This window comes from Eleutherodactylus coqui, chromosome 3 (assembly GCF_035609145.1).
Source record: "Eleutherodactylus coqui strain aEleCoq1 chromosome 3, aEleCoq1.hap1, whole genome shotgun sequence".
NCBI classification, from domain to species: Eukaryota; Metazoa; Chordata; class Amphibia; order Anura; family Eleutherodactylidae; genus Eleutherodactylus; species Eleutherodactylus coqui.
The window spans coordinates 153,511,731-153,533,301 of NC_089839.1; the positions used below are offsets into that span (position 1 = coordinate 153,511,731).

Below are 21,571 nucleotides of genomic sequence, written 5' to 3' on the forward strand. Positions count from 1 at the left end.
AACAAACATGTGAATGTTCCCCAGGGTTCTTGCATGAGGTCATGGGCGGTCATAAATAAGTAAAAGAAAATTACAGAATAAAATAAAGATATTATATATATTACACACACACACATACACAAAAAAGGAAATGACCCAAAGTCGACGCCAACCAAAAAAGTCGCCATATGTGCCCTATAATCCCAAACCATACATATTACATATCAAAACGTCCGAAACAAAATGAGAAACTTATTTCCATAATTTAGTGTAAATATACTAATCTAAAAAAAACAAAACTATAAATGTTTAAAAAAATAAATTATCAATTTTTTTTAGCTTTTTACCTTTAATAAAACTCAAAGACTAGAAAAAAAATAAGTCAGTGAAAAAGATACTAATAATATAGCCCTATATGTCACGGGGGAAAAAACACAGCAAAAATAATTTTGGTAGCTGAAGGAAAAAAAAAAAAATAGTACAGTAAAACCACCACATGGGTAAAATCCCTAAAAAGTGTCTGGTCCTTTAGGTACAAGATAGCCTGCCAAAGACCAAACAGGTCAAAACATAGTTGTCTTTTTTTGGTATGGGAGAATAAATTGATTTATAGTAGTACTAGGGTAGTGTGACTATGCCGGCTTGTGCTGTTGCCACTGGACTGGATGGCAAATAGAAGCACTGGCATGGAGGAGGGGAATGTTAGAACTCTGTGTGTGTCCTGGGACAATACAACAGACTGTATAATATTGTATACAAACACACTTTTTGCTTTCATTTTTGGATGGATAGAAAAATTAAGCAGATAGAGAGAGAGATAGATGACAGATATCAGATAAGAGGCAAACCACGCAGACACTACTCACTTCATCCCTCACTCCTCTTATTTGTCCAGGGACCGTTCTCATTTGCAGGGAAAGTTCAGACTGAGCTTTTTTCAGGGTCTCAAATTCTTGCTGAAGACTCGAAAGCTTTGTTTCCAGTTTTCCAACATCTTCAGCAAAGAGTTTTCTCGTATTCTGAGGAGAGCTGCAAAGACAGAAGACCCCCGAGTGCCCACTTTATGACAGTCAATTCCATACAAAAATATAAATATATTGTTTGTATCAAAATTTGTAATTAAAAGTGGCGCAGCATGGCATCGCTCCCTTATGGTAATAAGCTTATATTATTGAAGTATATCAATAGAATAGAGAAAAAAAGCTTTTCCACCTAGAGTTGACTACTGCCAAACCTCATTGCCTGATCTGTCGGAGAAGTGCGAGGTGCAGTAATCACGCAGTTTGCGCCTTCATGGCTGGGCACACTATAAGCATCGGTACCGGACAATAACCTCCAGACATGCTCATGCCTGATGTTAGCACTTCAAAGGTGCCATATACTGGATCCCTCTGTAGAGATTCAACTAGTGTAGGGAATCTTACAGGAGAAACAGTAAGGCCTGGCTCGCACGAACGGGTCGGTTTCTGTTTGCAGATATCTGTAGCGGAAGACCTATGAGAGATCGCGGAGATGAATTGCAAGTGTTCGCGTATGTGTGCGGTTTTCGGCACGGAGGTAAGCATATGGACAGCATATCAAATGACATCAGAAACAAGCATTACATCGCCTAGGCAAAATATATTTTTTCTCTCTCTTTTCTATCTGGTATCCTAGCAATTTGCGAGTGATTCTGCTGCTCATACGCAATGTTAATTGCGGTTGGATTGCGGGTCGCACGCATCCATAGACATCAATAAAGCTCATCTGTGGTAAATCCACAGTAAAATAGAGCAAGCTGCGATTTTTCTTCCACTCGCAGAATACGCAATTTGTACCCGCAGGTGTGAAGAAAACTTTGAAACAACATGCCTTTCAATCTCCGCGTATTACCGCAGATAGTCTGCGCAGACGACGATAAAACTCCATGTTTACAGAAATAATAAAAAACAAACATAATGACAATTCGAATGGATACAACGCATTTCGGAAATAGATTGCTTCTTTACGGCATACATGAGTGAACCCGCTTTCATTGGATATAATACACAACAGTCCCGTTAAAAACACAACAATTACATAGGACTTCAGGGATAATGTCAGCTAACTCTGATTTGGAAGCTGGGACGGATCAACCCCATATAGATGTTCTGTTGCATTCTGCTGATGTTTATATGAAGGGGATTTCAGTGCTGATTAGAGATGAGCGAGCGTACTCGGAAAAGCACTACTCGCTCGAGTAATTTGCTTTATCCGAGTATCGCTGTGCTCGTCCCTGAAGATTCGGGTGCTGGCACGGAGCGGGGAGCTGCAGGGGAGAGCGGGGAGGAACGGAGGGGAGATCTTTCTCTCCCTCTCTCCCGCCCGCTCTCCCCTGCGACTCACCTGTCAGCCGCAGCGGCACCCGAATCTTCAGGGACGAGCACAGCGATACTCGGATAAAGCAAATTACTCGAGCGAGTAGTGCTTTTCCGAGTACACTCGCTCATCCCTAGTGCTGATACATTTGTATATTTTGGACTTGTGATTTATTCTGAGTATAAGTCATCAAAATTGAAGTTCCGGAAAACCCCTTTAAATTTTTAGGTTTGGATAGGCTGGATAGTTTTTATGATTGCATCTCAAACTTACTTTTGGACTTCTGTCGTAAGCTGCAAAATCTGGTCTTCTATATCCTAAGGAAATTAAAAATAGCAATATAAATCAGATTATTAAGATGCTAAATTAAAACTTCCAAAGACATGACGCATCCTATAGTGTGCACAAACAGTTGATCAACTTTTAAAACTATAAAAAATATCGTAAAAAAATTATACATTTCTCTTCTGCATCATTGGGGGACACAGCTTTGACCTTGGTATATAGCACCTGCTGATTGGAGGCAGACACTAAGCAAACAAATGAGTTGGCTTCTCCCACGTGCTATATACCCTTTGCAAGTACTCAGCTAATCAATTTTAGCTTAGTGTCTGTAGGAGGCAGACCTCTTCAATCAAGGTCTTCAGGATTACAGGGATATGGGGACAGGCCAGGCAGCTTGCTACCTGTTCCCCACAAGGAGGGCGAACGGCAAGTGTGTGTCCTCCTCCAAGAAGGGATTGCAAGACAGAGCAGTATTACTTTCCAATCTTCCCCTACACAGAAGGGCGAACGGCCAGACATTGCTGTCCATTGTCTTCCTACCAGGAGAAGAAAAGGTTGCATGGCTGGGATCCAATTACTTGCCTGCCAGCCATAGGTCCTCCGGTGAAGCCGCCTCTCCCCTCCATATGGGGTATGGGGAGCTGGTCAGGGGACCCTGCTGGAGGCAGGGAAGAAAGAAAGAAGATAGGGGAATATTTTTAATAAAAATAAATTAAAAAAAAAAGGAGTAGGTAAGTAAATAGGGCTTTCCTTGCTGTCTTGCCCCTGTACAGGAGTCCCCTCCTGTGTCACGCTGCCTGACAGGCGTGTAGTTGTCGCTTGCGGTAGGGTATTCGCCGCCATGTGGGGTGTTGCGCCATGCGGCTTGCGTTATGCCTACACTTGTAGTCTTGGGGTCGTGTTAGAGCTTGCTGCTGAGATCTGTTCTACATGTTTCTTAGCAGCTCAACTTCACAGGTGTGGTTGATTGTGCTGGCCGATTATGGTTCTTCAGTCAGCCAATCACTAAAGTCTGTGCTCATATATATACCAGCTCCTTGTCAGTATTTGCGGGGTTTCCTCTTGAGCAATCCTATATTCCTGCATGTCTGGTGGCTCTGTTCTGGTACGTCCTGGTGTGAACAGTGTCAATCTCCTGCATTTCTGTGCAGGTTCTGTTCTGTGTGAACTGTGTCATACTTCTGTATCTCTGATCTGGTAGTCCTGGTGTGAACAGTCTCATTCTCCTGCATGCCTGATGTATCCAGCAGAAACTGACTGCCACCGTGCGGCATGCCTGCGAGCTGCTAGGTGGCTTTAATGTGTAGCCGCTCTGCGACATTAAATGTATAGCAGCTGTGCGGCTTTAAGGTATAGCCGCTGCGCAGTATTTATGCGTAGCTGTGCGTGTTCTGCATAGGGTCACATGGCTTGGTTTATGCCACCATGGGCATGTATGTATTGGCCGCCGCACATTGTACTGTGTTCATTTGCCATTTACTCATCGCTCCGCATGTTTGCTCTAGACCGGGTTGAGCCTTGCCTACAGGCAGCCTTGGCGCAGTGTCCGGGTCCAGGATGACACGCAGACAGGGGCAGCGAGAGCCACATACTATGTGCGCTCTCGCTACAGTACGAGATTACATCCAGCTAGAGAATATCTTGTTTTACGAACAAAGTGTTCAAACTAATGGCCAGCATGGCTCTGGCCTTGCTGAGACCTGTGATACCCTCCATTTGGAAAGAGTACTCACACAGGGAGTCTCTGGACTCATTGCCCCTCAGGTCTGCTGTTGCCCCGCCTGGAGTTCCCTGCAGGCTGCCTAGTCGCAGTGTCCAGATCCAGGATGACATGCGGACAGGGGCGGGCCAGCACCACAAACTATGTGCGTTCTCGCTACAATACAAAATTTACATAAAGCAGAGATTATCTCGTTTGCGGTGGCAGTGAGATCTTGGTAGGGAGTCATCCTGGCTTGACAACTCAGACACCTTTTCCCTAGGCATAGACTTCTTCAGGGTCTGTGGGCTTCATGCAGATGGTGAAGGCTGTGGCCATTGTCAGTCATAGAAGACTGATACTAATCATATTTTGGAGCCATGTGTCTCCATCTCCCATTCCCTCCGGTAGCAGTAGCTCCCATGCATTCACTTGGAGTGCTTCCTACTAACCTTTCAAAAGTGGTGCTATCGCTACAATAACCTGCCTAGCCAGGTGTTTACAGTCAGGACTCCAGGGGACCCTGACATTTAAGTAGGTTGCCTGCTAGAGGGCATCCAGCTCTTTTAAGTTTCACCCCCCTTTCTGATGGTGCTGATGTCACGTCAAGCTCGCCCAGTCCACTCGTCTCTCTTCTAAGCGGGAGGTGCTATTGGGTGAAAGTTTCTTTGTCATCAAAAGTGGGCAGTTATCGTCCTGTTGCACGTTACCCCATTGTATGTGGTATCTTGACCCCGCATTAATGAAGTGTAGTCCCATGGGACGAGCCGGTCACAAATGGGCTTGGTCATAATTTGCAAATTTACCTCTCTCTAGTGGCATTCTTCAGTCGCCCTTGCTCTCCGCTGGTGCTCCCGACAACACAAGTGGATCTTTGGGTTTCCGAGGTTGGTTCCTTGCACAGGCGCTGCTTCGTGGCAGTGCAGGGTTACCGTGCCAGAGACATCATATTTTCAGGCTGTGTTACGGCACATATTTCTTGGACAGCAGGTGCCTCATTGGAAGGCTTTTTTCCGGTGGGGGGGATGGTACAGTTTCATAGGCCCCTTTATGCTCAGTCTCTAAGCATGCCGGATGCCTAGGCATCCATTAACGCTAGTCGCGGTTAAAGAGCTGATTACGCTTCTTTACAAATGCAGCTTCTTATATTTTCCAAGCCCTTGGGTACTGCTCTGAAACGTCCCAAGGTCAAAGCCGTGTCCCCCAATTATACAGGTGAGAAAACTAGAGTCTTGTAAAGAACTTACCGTAAAATCTCTTTCTCGTCATGTTCATTGCGGAGGACAGCACCCACCCGATAGGGGTTCTTTTTTGGTTTTCATGTCGTGCTTTGCCTTCTTCCCCTGGTCAGGGTGACACTGTTTTTGTTCGTTTATGGTCACACTGGCGCCCTCCTAAGTTATTTTAAGCACTACCATTTTGTAACAAGCCCCACTGGGGCGCTCCTAGTGCTTGCGTACAAAACTAATTAGCTGAGTACCTCCAGAGGGTATATAGCAAGCAGGAGGAGCCAACTTGTTAGTCTACTTAGTGTCTGCCTCCAGCCAGCAGGTGCTATATACCCAAGGTCAAAGCTGTGTCCCCCAATGAACATGACGAGAAAGAGATTTTACAGTATGTTCTTTACAAAAATCTAGTTTTATCATCCCTAAGATAACGAGGCTATAGCACAGGTACTACAAAACTCCAATCAAACTAATTTTCACACATTTTAAACTAATTGGATTCTCAGGAACTGTAAAATTGTCGGCCTATCCTTAGAACGTTTGATCTTTAGGGTCTGACCTCTGGGAACTCCACTGATCAGCACAATGAAGGGGCCACAGACTCCTGTAAGTATCATGTATCCTTGTAGCCACAGCAATTCATCTGCACAGAAGGTTGTGCTTGGTACTGCAGCTCCTCCAATGGGATGAATGGCAGTGCCAGGCATGCCCACCGAGACAGATGAGTGTTGCAGAGCCTGCACTGTGCCAACTGACAAGAGCTCTGAAGGTTAAACCCCAACTAATCAAACACTGATGGTCTGTCCTCAGCAGGTTAAAGTCCATAAAAGTGCCATCACCACCAATTGCCAAAATGAGGGACGTACTGTAAAGACAAATACCAATAATCTAGCATCCACATTACAACCACTCTCAGATTTTCCGTGGAACCACCAAAGACAAGGACTAGATCAGGTAAACTGCTAACCCAGCATGAGACTATCTTTGTTGCATGCCATTTTAGCAGAATTTCTAGATTTCCAGATTGAGACCTTATTCATACATGCTTTTGTGAGGCTTACATTGTTAAAAAAAAACCCCAGTATTTAAAAACAAAAAAAACAAAAAACCACCACCACCTTGTAAGCATTATTTTCTCCAAACATTGTGTTCTAGCAGCTGTGTTTTTTTATGAGTTTTCTTACTGGCATCTATGTGGCTAATACACAATCGTATCCTCTTCAAATGACATAATTTTTTTAATGTGAAAAATGCCTCAAAAACACAATACATATTAAATGTGTTCAATAGAAACAAAAACCCATCCAATGTATATGGGAGAAAAGCGCTATACCAGGCTGAGAAACCGCCATATTTAAAGACTGTTGTGTTTGGGAAGGGGGGGGGGGGGGGGAGAATAGTGCCATGCAGACAAAATCGCTAAACAAGTTAAGAGAAATGCAACAAATAAAAAACATTGTTTTTTAAATTACTCCTTATGTATTTCCCACTAACACCTGGCGGTAGTGTTTTTTACCTAAGAAAACACAGAAAAATAAATGACCGGTTAGAGTGGCAAATTTTTTTTTTAAAATTAAGCCATTTGCAAATCTATGTCCACATAGCGAACCATTCCTCTGCGTCCTGCAGAACATTCCGGTACATGTGGGAGCACCCTTATAGTGTGTGCCTTACCTTAGACATGTGATTTATTTTCTGATGTATGTTCTGAAGGTTATGTTGTTGCTCTTCTTTTACTGTTGCAAGTTCAATCTAGAATATTACCATAAGGATTCAAGTCAGAGAACAGTATAATGCTGCGATTGTGTCAGTAAAAATAACCCTTACTCTAGGTTTTACCTTTGTTCTGGCTGCACCTTCTTGCAAGAGGACTTCCTTCAATGCAGCCTCCTTGGAGTTAGACAGGTCTCTGAAGACCTGGACCACCTCATCTCGACTGAGGCCACTGACAGCTTGGGAACTTCTTTCGCCATGCTTCAGCAATTTCTGCTCATTGTCTAAAACTTGAACCTGCCTTTCTAGAGATTCCATGCGAGAGATGAATTCATTCTTCAGAGCAAAAAGAAAAAAATTAAACATAGTCTAGATCAAGTATAATAAGAAAAACCCTACATACCTGATGGAGAATGTGGCGGCCAGTTTCTCAGATGTATATTATGGCTATATTCAGAAGCCATAGAATTGATGGAAAGGACAGGATTGTATCCAGTGCTTCGAGCGCAGGGGATACTTTGGGCCTTTTCTGATCTGACTGGAGTCACTGGCACCAAATGTATAGCTACTGTATGATGCGGGAATGTGCTTGTGTGAGAGCTGTCTTAGAGGGGAGGGTCTCACACAGACGATTCTAATTATGTAATTTCTGCGATCGCCATCCGTGCGGACTTTCTGCAGCAAAACGCAGAGTCACCGGCCAGGCTCTCAGCCGGAATCCACTGTAGGCCTCCCGCATGCGGAATCCAACCCGGCCTTAAATAGTGGCAATTGAGAAAGTGGTTTCAAATTGCTGAGGTTTGTATATTTATGATGAAATTCCTTTACTCTGGAATTCGATAATCCAGAAATTCCTTTGATTACGACTTAAAGTTATAGTAGCAAATTTTGTGTAGGGATTTTAATTTGGAATTTCCTCCTGAAGGCCTCTACTTTTTAAGAGTATTTCTTATACAGAATAATAATCTGATGGCCAAAAACATACCACTGATTTTTAATCTTTTTGCACAAAAAATTAAATGACTATGAAGAGCAACAGTCAAAATACTGCCAACTATTGCTGTGTCACAAACCTGGAACAACAGAGGTAGGTTTTGTGGTCCTGGGTCTACTTTCCTCATTAAATCATCTTTAGATAGCTTTTCTGTCCCAGAAAAAGTTGCCTTTGGGAAATATAAGTTCTGAAGTCCAAATGGATAGAAGTACCACAGTCCTGATAGAAGATGTAAAAAGGAGCCGTAAATAACATGCAGTGGAAGAAATTAAAACATGAAACACGCGCAAGTGTAAACTATGAAAATAGTATTAAAGGGGGTCTCTAGGGAGAATACTATTGATGTTGTATCCTCAGGATAGGTCATGAATAGTTGATGGGCTGGGGTCTGTCGTTTGGGCCCTGATTACATAGACTCCGACCGCTGTGCAATTGCGGCGCGGTCAGCGGGCACACAATCAGCTGATTGGTCGGGTTCCCGAGCGTTGGACCCTTAGCCGATGAACTATTAACGACCTATTCAGAGGATACATCAATAGTATTCTCCCTGTAAAACCCCTTTAAATTCATCCTGTCCAGAAGCTGACTGCACCCTGATGAATATCCTGTCATTTAGATGTACAAGTTATACTACTATACAAGTACAACTTATGACTATATTCACTAACGGTCCCTTTTTTGCAGCAGTGCAGTTTTTTTCTAGCTCTACATGCTAACCGAGTTTTTTTTAACTGAACTTAACAAAAACACTTTACCCATTGTACTTGCCTGTGGCTATCAGTGCCAAGACCAGAAGGAGCAACAGAATCTGCAGGACCTTCTTCAGAACACTGTAATGCCTGTGAAAACATTTGTTTCTGTAACCAACTCCCATGTGCTTGTTGTATCCAATATAATTCATGTATTAATAAAAACCAGAGAGCCATTGTTTTAAACAAAGAGAAAGCTTCAAAACCGGGTCTTCACATCACAATTTTATGGTAACTAAGAGAAAATGGAAACTATTAAAAGCCAAGCGGCAACGAATATCTGTAAAACCTTTGTTTTTAGGTTTAGAAATTAACAAGTCATTAATAACGGTTTTGCAGCCAGCAGTCCTGATGACCCCACTAAAGCCCCATTTACACGGGATGAATGTTGGGAAAATGATGCCCGACACTCGTTCCTGCACATACTCGCTCCTGTACTGTTACACAGGAACGAGTATCGCTGGCTCTCTAACAGAGCGGCCAGCAGGGGGCCGGAACAGCTGGAGAAGATTTCTCTTCTGGCTCTCCCCCGCCCCTCTCCATCCACTTAACATAGCGGCCGTTCAGTCCTGAATGGCTGCTGTTTACACTCATTGTTCAGGAGTTTATGCAGCCTAAATGATGAGCCATGATCCTGAATGATGATCGTTCAGTGTAAATAGCAGCCGTTCACTACTGAACCGCCGCTGTGCTAAGTGAATGGAGAGGGGCGGGGAAGCAAGAAGACTGAAATCTCCTCCAGCTGCCTCACTGCGAGCCAATGATACTCGCTCCTGTGCAACAGCATGGGAGTGAGTACATGCAGGGACGAGTGTCGGGCATTGTTGGCCTGACAGTCTTTCTATGTAAATGGGGCTTTACATACATGTTCAATGCAATTTCCACAGAGGTATTGTAAGCTTTTAACCTTTTAGCGATGCAGCCCATTTAGGACATAAGACTGCAACGATTTTTTTAAATATTTTCTCCACTTTTCAAAAACTATAAACTTTCATTTTTTCCATTGACATGGCCATACGAGACCTTGTTTTTTGTGAGACGAGCTGTAATTTTTAGCGGTACCATTTTGGGGTACTCGTAATGTATTGTAATTAATTTTTTTTGAGAGCAGGGTGAAAAACCACATTCATTTTGATATATTTTTAATGGTGTTCACTATTCATCATTAAGCCCCTGAGCTCGCGTCATCCATGATGTAAATCTACGTAATTTTGCGGCAACCCCTTCTCACCCAGGATGTATATATAAATCCTGGGCAGGAAACAGTTAAACACTTGTAAAAAGTACTATGAAAAATTCTTTGTAGGCTTTTTTTTTCTACAAGTGCTTTTTTCGTTTTTGTCTTCTTTTTTTTGGGGGGGGGGGGGGGGGGGAAATCACATTTGTAACTTTTTTTCCTGGCGTTTTAACTCAGGCCTATAGAGAAGTCTATGGGAAAATATCAGGAAAAACAGCACTGCCAGATCATGTTGTGTTTGATAAAAAATATTGGACTAAAAAACCTTCCTCACCTGTTATCTGAAGGTAAAGATCACTACAGAACATGTAGTACTGCATTGTGATGTAAAGAGCTACTACTAGACAACCAATCAGTGAATATGCTTCAGTAATACAAGGGGTTTTACCAGTGAAATGCCCATGTTCATTTACTGAATTTTCCAGCACATCACACTTGCTGCAGATCCGGACTGTCTGTTGCATGTATGGAAAATCTAGCTTCAAGTTACAATGGCCAGGAAAGACCTTTGTATTTTGAAAATAGTATCTTCAGCGATTACTGTATGAAGGCCCTTTAACAGAGGCTGACCATCCAAAACAAACATTGGAACACTCTGATTGTTAGCCCCCGTAAAGCTGCAGCCCTTCGGAGTCTGAATTAGCTTGCGTAGATGAGCGTCAATCCCATTAATTGGTGCTTGTATACTGTACCAAATCGCTTCATGTAAATGAACCTTAAAGGGGTTTTCCAGGGAGAATACTACTGAGGATTTATCCTCAGGATAGGTCATCAATCGTTGATTGTCTGGAGCCAGTCGCTTAGGACACCGACCAAACAGCTGATTGTGCGCTCGCTGAGAGTGCCACAATTACACAGGGGTCGAAGCAGAAGTCTCTGCTCTGACCTCTGTGAAGTGGCCGGCACTTGAAACTGCAGGCACGGTTAACGTTGATTTCAATGAGAGCTGTGCCTGCAGTTACAAGCACCGACCACTTCACGGAGGACAGAGCAGAGACTTCTGCTACTTCTGCTCCGACCTGTGTGTAATTACGGCGCTGTCAGTTGGCGCACAATCAGCTGATCGGTCAGGGTCCAGAGCAACAGACTCTAGATGATCAACTACTGATGACCTATCCTGAGGATACATCATCAATAGTATTCTCTCTGGAAAACCTCGTTAGGGGTTTCTGTCTATAGTTGCTCCTTCCTGCTTTTGTCAGCGGGTGCATTTAAGCATTACACAAACAAGCTGTACACATGCAGGGAATAAATCTTGCAATAGTTTGATTAGAAAAATAATTTGTAATGTGATTACAAGATTCCGTAGCTCAGCGTTCGTGACCTATTGGTGCAAAAACCTGCACTACAGAATGCATTCCAACTTACGGGTAAATGGACCCTTGAGGTAAAGGGCCTGTATATTGTGATGCAGGCCAGAAGTGAATCAGGGCAGCCATTTTATTTGCTGTGTAATAACTGATCATTTATATGTGCCGCCTTTGTCGCAAGGAATAAAAATACATCAATTAGCTTACAATTCTAAAATGATCCACTAATTTTACATATATTTAGTTGTGTAACCTGGTTAAGATAAAGACGTCCAGCAGGGAGGCAGAGGTTGTAACACGATACCATGTAGTACCAATCCACCAGTACAACAGTCCAAACAGATGGCCTACAAAATGGAAGTGAAACCATTAGGTGATAAGTGAAAGACTGGAGTGCAGTTAAGACAACTTTAAGACTTACGAGTAATATCAAGAATTTTTCTCCAACAGTCTAAATTATTAGTAAATATTTGTAGCTACCCTGAAAGGTCAAAGAGATACAATTCCCAAAACAATCAATAAGGATTATTAGAAAATCTGTAACTTAACAAGAGAATAGAATCACAGACTTATAATAGAGATGATAAATAAAGGCTGGTTTGGCACAACGATTCTCGCTCAAAGCCGTCTTTTGAGAGAGAATCGTTGGGTCTAACAGCACTGACATCGTGCAGTTTTTGTTAACGAGTCACTAATCTTCTCTTTCAGCGTGCTGAAAGAGAACAAGCAGCCTTATCAGGAGTTCACAGCGGGATAATGCTGATACTATTGTTTCAGATGGTATCCTGCTCCGTGAACATAGGTGTGTTCTGCACACCCCGCTCGGAGCGCTCAGCTGTATAACAGCTGAGCACTCCGGGAAGAGAACAGCTGGATGCAGAAGACAAGCGGCCCTGCTTGTGTTCTGTATACCCCACTCAGAGCGCAAATTGTCAATCAAACTGCCGTTTGAGCGATCACCTTGGGCCGTAAATGCACACAACGATTATCGCTCAAAATAATTGTGTCTAAACCAGGCATAAATTGTAAATTCGTATAGTGTATGTAATTCTATTGAGGGACAATTATAATCCAGCAAGTAGAGTGTGATCTGAAGTCTTTATACTCTGCAGATCAAGCATCTAGTACAAGTGTTCAGCTATCTCCAGCAGTCCTATCTAAATTAATGGAGCAGCAGGATTCTGCTAGCTAGGGAAAGGAAGATACAGAAAGTGCACTATAAGTTTTAAGAACCACAAAGGGGGCACTATTACTCTCGAGGCCATAGAGGGGGCATTGACAGTAGTGGCAGGATGAGGTAGGTATGTAGAAACGAGGAAATCTTCATGGCGGTCTGGGCCCAGATTAAGAAAAACAAACACTACTCAGAGAAAACACCAGAGATGATCACTGAAAGTAACTGCACTATAATCACTATCACTATGAAAAGGTGGTATCTGACTATTATATGGTGCCTGCATAATTTAGAGGTATAATGGAGCTGAGCCGCTGTATCTAAGCCTGCTGTGTTATAGATATGCTGTCTCTAGTATAATTTTATTTGGTGGGGAGTCTCAATTCTGAGTTTTGCTATAAGGTCTATGAGTTCTATGTATGCCCTCAACAAAACTCACAATATCCATACATTCATATCTCTTAATGTAGCCAATAGAACAGCTAAACTGTCACTCAGTCAATAGTTATCAGCTCTAATGATCCCATGCATTTTAGCTAGCTTTTGAACAAAACATGGGAAATGTGTAGCTGGGAGACACATCTTATGTTACTTATACATCTAGGGCAGTGATGGCGAACCTTTTAGAGACAGAGTGCCCAAACTGCAACCCAAAACCCACTTATTTGTCGCAAAGTGCCAACACGTGAGGGGCGGGGCATATTTTTACCTCCGTCGTTATAAAGGACAGGACTGTTTCAAAATAGACATTCTGCAGATTTCGACTGCTTTTTGGATGCAGAAATTTCTGCTGAGGACATTCTGCAGCATTTCTGCCACATGTAAACATACCCCAGTAGTAATAGTGACCCCCCACAGTGGCCCCAGTAGTAATAGTGACCCCCCCCCCCACAGTAGCACCAGTAGTAATAGTGACCCCCCCACAGTAGCACCAGTAGTAATAGTGACACCCCCCTCCACAGTAGCTCCAGTAGTAATAGTGACCCCCAACAGTAGCCTCAGTAGTAATAGTGACCCCCCCCCCTCCACAGTAGCCTCAGTAGTAATAGTGACCCCCACAGTGGTCTCAGCAGTTATAGTGACCGCCACAGTATGTGTGTCCAGATGCCTCATCCCCTCTGCTCTCGCGGAACCAAGGAGGAGAGGATAGGAGGATCCGCGGTGCACACTGACGTCACTGAGTGCGCCTGGGATCAGCGCCGCGGAGTGAATACCAGCCGGGGAGCTGCAGCACCCCGGCCAGTATTCACTACCGCGGTGAGGAACTGTCGATGCACGCGTCAGCAGAGAGGGCTCTATGTGCCACCTCTGGTACACGTGCCATAAGTTTGCCACCTCTGTCCTAGAGAGACAATAGTATTAGACTGGTAAAATCTAATCAGCATAATCCACGTTTCCTCTTACACAGCAATCTTGTATCTATACTGTACGGTCCATGTAATGAATGCTTCCTTGTAAAAATATAATGTATGCAAAGCCAAGACAGAAAGCCTTGCTAAAATATGAAACTTTAATGATTCCATATGGGTGAAAGAGCTGCTACCTCGCAGCTGGTTAAAAATTTCAACCTGGTTGCTTTCACTGTAGGTTTTATATAGAGAGTGAGCTGGGCAGTACAGTTCCTAAGTCAGCCGCACAATGTTTGAATAGTTTTGTGCAAAGCTCACATTAATTTGAAAAGTAACTGCATCTAAAACTCGTCGGAAGTTGCCACTATGTCTCTCCACACTGTCAGAATGGACAGGAGAAAGAGATAAGGACACTTTAAACTTTATTTAATAGAGCCTGAACAACTAATTTCATTTTTGAGTAGACCTTTTACTTAAAGGGGTTGTCCCGCGATAGCAAGTGGGGTTAAGCACTTCTGTATGGCCATATTAATGCACTTTGTAATATACATCGTGCATTAAATATGAGCCATACAGAAGTTATACACTTACCCCCTCCGGTGCTGGCGTCCCCGACTCCATGGCACCGACCAAAGCTGCCTTCTCCCTGGATTAGACGCGCTTGCGCTGTCTGCTCTCTTCTGTCCGGCTCCGGCGTGCTCGCGCTGCAGAGGTCTTCTGCGCATGCGCAGAAGACCTGTGCGGCGCGAGCACGCCGAAGCGGCCCCTTCAGCGCAAGCGCGTCTAATCCAGGGAGAAGGCAGCTTTGGTCGGTGCCATGGAGACGGGGACGCCAACACCGCAGGGGGTAAGTGTATAACTTCTGTATGGCTCATATTTAATGCACGATGTATATTACAAAGTGCATTAATATGGCCATACAGAAGTGCTTAACCCCACTTGCTATCGCGGGACAACCCCTTTAAGTATATCTGCAGTAATAAGCTATTACTAACAGCCCAATGTGTCATTATTACAAAATGTCTCTACCTGGATAGGAAAACAACTGGTGAATCCATCTTCTCCACTGAGACAAATGGATATGGCCTTTCTGGGAATGAGAATAACCTAGAGGAAGAAATAAGATTTTGCTTGTCATACAAGAGTTGGGAGTGCAACAACATATCGCAGCAAATTAATATTCTTTATAAATCTTAGTACTAGTAGTAACAAAGATTCAAGTAGTTAATACAGCATCTGGTTAAAGTAAATGTTTACCTTTAAACTCATTTTGTTTTTCTCAGGGCCCTTTACACGGGACGATTACATGGTACATACGCGCCGACCGTTGTCCCAAAGATTATCGCTCCTGTGCTTTTACAACGGAGTAATTGCTCACTAAATTAAAGGGGGAGCATGCCAGAGATCTCTTCCGGCCGCCCACCTCCATTCAGAGTAAACAGGCAGTGGTTCATAGATGAACAACTGCCCTGTTTATACGGGGCGATTATTATTTGGCTTATATGTGTGCATAAAAGCAACGGTGAATGAAAAGTGAACAAATTGACATTCGTCCGTCGATTGTTGGCTACATTTACGCTGAACAATCTTCAATTCTGCATGATCGAACGATTACACAACCGATAATCTTTCTGTGTAAAAGAGCTATTACTCTAAATTTTGTGCCGATTAATCTCTTAATATATGGTTAGAACAATTATATCTCTTCTCATATCCCTCACGCCTAGTACATTTTCACATCCAAAAACGCAGTTTGAGTAGATTTGTTGTGAAGAAGGTCCCTCCAGGCACACTATCCAGAGTATATAACATACTTAACACACAGCCAGAGACCTCACGCTGGGGTACATACAAGGATGGGAAGAGGACCTGGGGATGACACTCACTCCTGAGGAAAGGGAAAGAATTTTTACAATCACACATTCCTCGTCAATATCTAGTAGGGTTCAGGAATGTGGATACAAGGTTCTATCCATGTGGTACAGGGTGCCCTCCCACCTGCATAAGATATTCCTGTCAGTCTCCCAAAGTGTTGGAGATGCGGGATGGAACAGGGAACCCTGCTCCATATTTCAGAAAGTGTTCTGTGCTGGTGGACTTCTGGGCGGAGGTGTGGCGGGTTACATTCAAGTTCACGCATTACCACCTACCAAAATCTCCAGCCTTCTTCCTCCTACATCATGGCGACATCCCCTTATTAACGTACAAAAAAAATCAGTGGGGTGCCATTTGGTGAGCGCGTTCCTAGTCTGCATTCCTAGACTCTGGAGACAGGCGGCTCCACCTACGGTGGCACTGTGGCTTCATACAGTTAAAGGGATCATGGAGATGGAGGACCTTACAGCGTCATTGAGAGGTACACAAGAGGTACACAGTGGTACCACTGGATGGTGTTTCAAGACTCGGAGGAGTTCTGTTCATTAATCAACCCCTGAGGCTTTATAATTTCCTCTTTTGTTGTGGCTAAAGTCTGTTTTTATTTTAGTTGATTCCCCTAACGTGTCTTGTCTGTTATGCAGGGTGTTACACACTGCGATGTTTGGGTGTCAGGTTCATAGTTATTATTCCCAATGTCTTACAAATGATAGTATAGACTAAATATAGATTACAGGAGAGATGTTGATTTTTAAAAAAAATTTAATAAATGTTATTATATAGGTGATATAACCCCTTAGAGACCGGGCTTTTTTGCTTTTTTCCATTTTTGTTTTTTCCTACTCCCTTTTAAAAAATCGTAGCTCCTTTATTTATCCATCGAAGTCGCTGTATGAGGGCTTGTTTTTTGCGGGACGAGTTGTATTTTTCAATGGCACTATTTATTGTACCATATAATGTACTAAAAAACTTTTTAAAAATTCTTAGCGGAGAGAAATGGAAAAAAAAATGACATTCCGCCATCTTTCGGTGCGTCCTGTTTCTACGGCGCACAAACTGCAACAAAAACGACCTGATATTTTTATTCTATGGGTCAGTACGATTACTACGATACCAAACTTATATAGTTTTTTTTTTGCTGTAGTACTTGTATTTTTTATTTAAGATATTTAAGTTTTTTCAATTATTTTCTGCGGTCATTTTGTGCGCGCAATAACTTTTTTATTTTTTCGTCGACGTAGTTGTGCAAGGACTCAATTTTTGCGGGATGTCTTGTAGTTTCCGATAGTATCAATTTGGAATACATACAACTTTTTGATCGCTTTTTATTGCATTTTTTCTGGAAGAAAGGGTAACTAAAAAAGTGTATTTCTGGCGTTCTTTATTTTTTTTTTCGGACGACGTTCACCATGCAGGAAAAATAATGCACTACTTTGATAGATCGGACTTTAATGGATGCGGCGATACCAAATACATATTTTTATTTTATGATTTAGATTTTTTAGTAATAGGTATGGCAAAAGGGGGGTGATTTAAACTTTTATAACTTTTTTTTTTTACAATTTAAAAAACTTTATTGATCTTTTTTTTTTTACTTAACTTTGAAGTCCCCCTGGGGGACTTTAACATGCGATGCTTTTTTTACAGGCAGTCTATCAAGCCACCCTGTGTGGATAGCTTGATAGGCAGTCTGCTAAGGCAGCCCTGGGGCCATTCATTAGGCCCCCGCTGCCATGACATCTGCACGAATCCCCCGATCTCACCGCGGGGGGCCGTGCGGGACCCCCAAACAGCGTTCGGGGATTTAAATGCCGCTGGCAGAATTGACAGCGGCATTTAAAGGGTTAATAGCCACGAACGGCCGAGGGCGGCTATTGGCCGCGGGTGTCAGCTGTAATAAACAGCTGACGCCCACGCTGTATGGAGGGAGATAGCGGCGCTACCTCCCTCCATACACGTCCTGCAGCTGCAGGACGTAAAAACACTATAGGGTGGTCACTAAGGGGTTAAGGAGGGAAAAAAAAGGAAACATTTTTTCTATCACTGCTATGTTGGTTTATACGATATTTTATAAGTGGTCAATTCCAGAATACAATTTATCTGCATATATTTGTAGTGCTGATGGTGATAAATAAAGAATTTATAAGAAAAAAACAACAATTATATCTCCATTTTTCTGATGTAGAGCTCCAAATCCCCAGGAGAGCCATAGCTAAAGGGGTTGTCCAGGTGGACGATTTTTTAAAAATTGTTTCAAATGTGTTAAAACAATAAACGTAGCCCTGCTCACCCATTCATCCTGCGGTCTTTACATACGACTACCATTTGACCACTGCAGCCAATCAAAGACCGCAGAATTCACAAGCCATTCTCCCAGCATTACAGCTAGGAGCCCATGATGCGAGGAGAACATCTCGTAACTGCTGTGGCCTCTAATTGGCTGTAGTGGTTAGGTGGTAGCCGTTTTTAAACAAAAACCAGGAGGATGGCGGAAGCTGCAGTGCTGGATCGCTGGGGGAACAAGTGGTTGAGCATGGCTACTTTTATTGTTTTAGCAGATTTGCAGCATTTTTTTTTTCAAATTGTCCGCCTCGACAACCCGTTTAACTGATAACCTACACTGATAAGTGTTCAGAAGCTTCCTAAATATGGTTGATGCATTGACCTCAAAATAATAAAACACTACCCAGCAAACTCCTGAACGGTTTCTAGTGGCAGCTGCACACAGACAGGATTTTATCATCAAAAGGGCTATTATCATATATTATCAAAGTGACGCTACATTACTAGGATATGCCATAACTTTATCAGCTAGAGAGTTAAGCTCTAAGAGCTCCTCCGATGCTGAGAAGGATCTGCTTCAGTGCTGAATTTGACAATATGACATCACTTTACAAGATTACAACTAGAGATGAGCGAGCATAGTGCACTTCAATACAGTACTTCCGTGCATCTTTTACCTTCAAAGCTCTTCCGTTTGTGCTACAAACCACCTCTCCTTCCTAAATCAGAAACAGGAAGTTGCTGTCGTCGGCCTGGTTATAGTCAGGGCTCATTCACACGGGTGTATTGTCACCGCACATCGGCATGTGGACACTGCGTATCGATACGCACAAGAAATAAATCATAGCATGCTTTATTTCTCTGCAGATCATACGCTGTCCATACACAAAGCATTGTGAAGCGGGCAGTGTTTCCATACACATCTCCGCACTCTGAATACAACAGGGAATAAAAATCACCACGCTGCGCATGTCTGTGAGCGCATCATCCACAATCATGTGTAGTGCCATGCGCAGCCCATATGCGGTCTCTGCCAACTCTCTACTGGGAGAGCGCATGGGCTGTAATGTGTAGAACCCTTTCGGAGATCTGTAGTGTTGTACACATACGCCCGTATGAACAGCCCCTTACAGAGGAGCTGCAGCGCTGATGCTTGTTCTTCCCCCTTATACTACAGAGATTGCTTGCTTTAAACAGTTGCTTGCTACGTTGACAGGCCTTCATTACCTAGCAGGTTCCCTCTATAGAAACATAAACACCCATTAGAATACCAACTGTAAACTTTTTTTGACAGATCCATCAAAAGTTTCTGTAAAAAACAGATAAAGTTGCATGCAATTGCATAGGCTGGAAAGATCTGTTCTCTGCGATTCAAACATAATGTTATTCCTCTGCAGATTCCTTATCTGGTCTCATGTAAAAACGTTCGTATAGAATTAGAAAAGTATGTCTGCCTTCTTCCACATATAGCATCACACTTGGCCAGGGGTCGTGTATAATACTGCAGCTCAATTCCATTGAGGTTAATTGAGCTGAGCTGCAATACCACGCACAACTGTGAAACGACATGGAACGGTTTATGGAAGGTAGCAGCCATATTTTTTTAATCATGTATAATACCTTTAAATATGGGGTACAGATTTGGAATTCCCACTAAAAATTAGATAGAATAGCTGGACAGTGTTCAAAAACAAGCATCTAGATTAATGCAATGCATGTCAGGTCCCTCTTCTAAGGAAATACTGAAAAAACTAGACTTGGTTAGATTGCAAGTTGTGAGATCAGTTTTGCATTTGGTAAACTAAAAGTCATATTTATTAACAAATCTAGTCCTTCAAGGCTGCTTACACGTTACAACTGTTCCGAGTACGGCGGCCTTGTCCCATTTATGTGAATAGGAGCAGGTTGCAGTAATCAGAAGGACAATAAAAATCTATGAATAAACTGACAACTCGTTGCCTCTCGGTAAAGGGGCATTTCTGTTAGTTAATTCATATATTTTCACGAGGCATAAAACAGTAATAATACAATGTGGCGTCTTAAGAAAAGATGCCCCTTAATTGTATTTAATGGGGAATACGAGTATTTACTAAAACCAGCATGTCAGGAGAGCCAACGGGTCCTCTTTAACTACAGATGTAGAAAAGTATAAAACAGGTTAAGAAAGGTTCTTACTGGTGTAATCCTCCTCCGAAGAATAGCCAGAAGATGAGGTAGACTTGTCGTACGTAGTCTGCGTTTCAGAGAACCCATTCTTGTTGTTGCTGTTATAGGGGACATCCATTCCCATTCTTTTACGTACCAAATCACTTTCTCCTGTAAGACAGATTCATCGTCGTGAAAAGACTTTTCATATATTTAGTATATTTGAGACACCAAACCTAAATACTGTAAATCCTATCATTTGTTATGTTATAAAATGTATCACTGAGGCAGACACGTCAGGCTGGGGAGAAGACGACAGAAGAGGGTCCCAAACCAGCACCATAAACAACCCCACATAAGATAACCTGACCATTATTTGGCGACGGCAATACTTAAGAGCTAAAACTCCATAGATAAGTCTGATTTGCTGTATATATGTTTACCATCCGTTTTCTTGCAGGTATGGTATGCTAAGCTGAAAAAAAAAAAAAAAAAAAAATTATATATATATATAATTTTATTATTATTTTTTTTTTAGGGGTGGAGTGGGGGGGGGGGGGGGGGAAAACAGGTGTAAGGGATGGTTTGTGCCCCCAATCTTTTAGGACACGAGTAATACCTCTGGCTGCTTTTGCTGCATTGAAGGGCCACTTAAGAGACCTAGTGATGAAGCTGAAAGTTAAGGGTAGGCCGCAGCCAGCAGCTGTATAGTAAAGGCCCAAACTATACTTTTGCACCAGGATCCATGAGCTAGTCCCCCTGACCATACAAAAGCATTCATTGGCATGAAAAAGCAAGTTACTGAGACCATTCCTCAAATAGTTCTTCACTGCTGAAAGTCACACAACAGTTAAGCCTGGCCTCTAAGCCTGGCCTAAAAGTCTGCATGTCGGGAGAATTTAAAATTCTATTGCTTCCCTCTTGCTACTTGTCTTACCCCAAGTGGTTCCTCCATACCCCGTTTCTTCAAGGGCTGCAGACAGGCCACTTTTGTCTCGGGTAACATAGCTTGTTTCACTGAAATAGGTTTCTTCAGTTGTCTGTCGGGAGGTGGGAACTCGTCTGATGGTGGTCACTTTTCTTCGAGAACTCCTGTAAAAGGACAAAGCACACTGATGATAATATACCTTGTAATGTACATTCAAAATCAAAGCACCACATTACCTGTCTAATTGCTGGGAATGGCACACTTTGGGTACATTTAAAAAGTCCCAAG

At 42.8% G+C, this 21,571-nt stretch overlaps 1 protein-coding gene across 1 annotated transcript in view; it reads right to left on the reverse strand.

The window, feature by feature from the left end:
* The window catches only part of SUN2 (Sad1 and UNC84 domain containing 2), a 55,658-nt gene that overhangs the window by 15,216 nt on the left and 18,871 nt on the right, over positions 1 to 21,571 (reverse strand). The window contains exons 4-13 of the mRNA XM_066596384.1: positions 21,293 to 21,447; positions 20,386 to 20,526; positions 15,082 to 15,159; positions 11,783 to 11,876; positions 9,002 to 9,072; positions 8,313 to 8,452; positions 7,366 to 7,575; positions 7,201 to 7,278; positions 2,590 to 2,633; positions 846 to 1,008 (exon numbers count right to left, since the gene is read on the reverse strand). Of these exons, the coding sequence (XP_066452481.1) occupies positions 846 to 1,008; positions 2,590 to 2,633; positions 7,201 to 7,278; positions 7,366 to 7,575; positions 8,313 to 8,452; positions 9,002 to 9,072; positions 11,783 to 11,876; positions 15,082 to 15,159; positions 20,386 to 20,526; positions 21,293 to 21,447 (1,174 nt within the window). The remainder of the gene's footprint in view (positions 1 to 845; positions 1,009 to 2,589; positions 2,634 to 7,200; positions 7,279 to 7,365; positions 7,576 to 8,312; positions 8,453 to 9,001; positions 9,073 to 11,782; positions 11,877 to 15,081; positions 15,160 to 20,385; positions 20,527 to 21,292; positions 21,448 to 21,571) is intronic.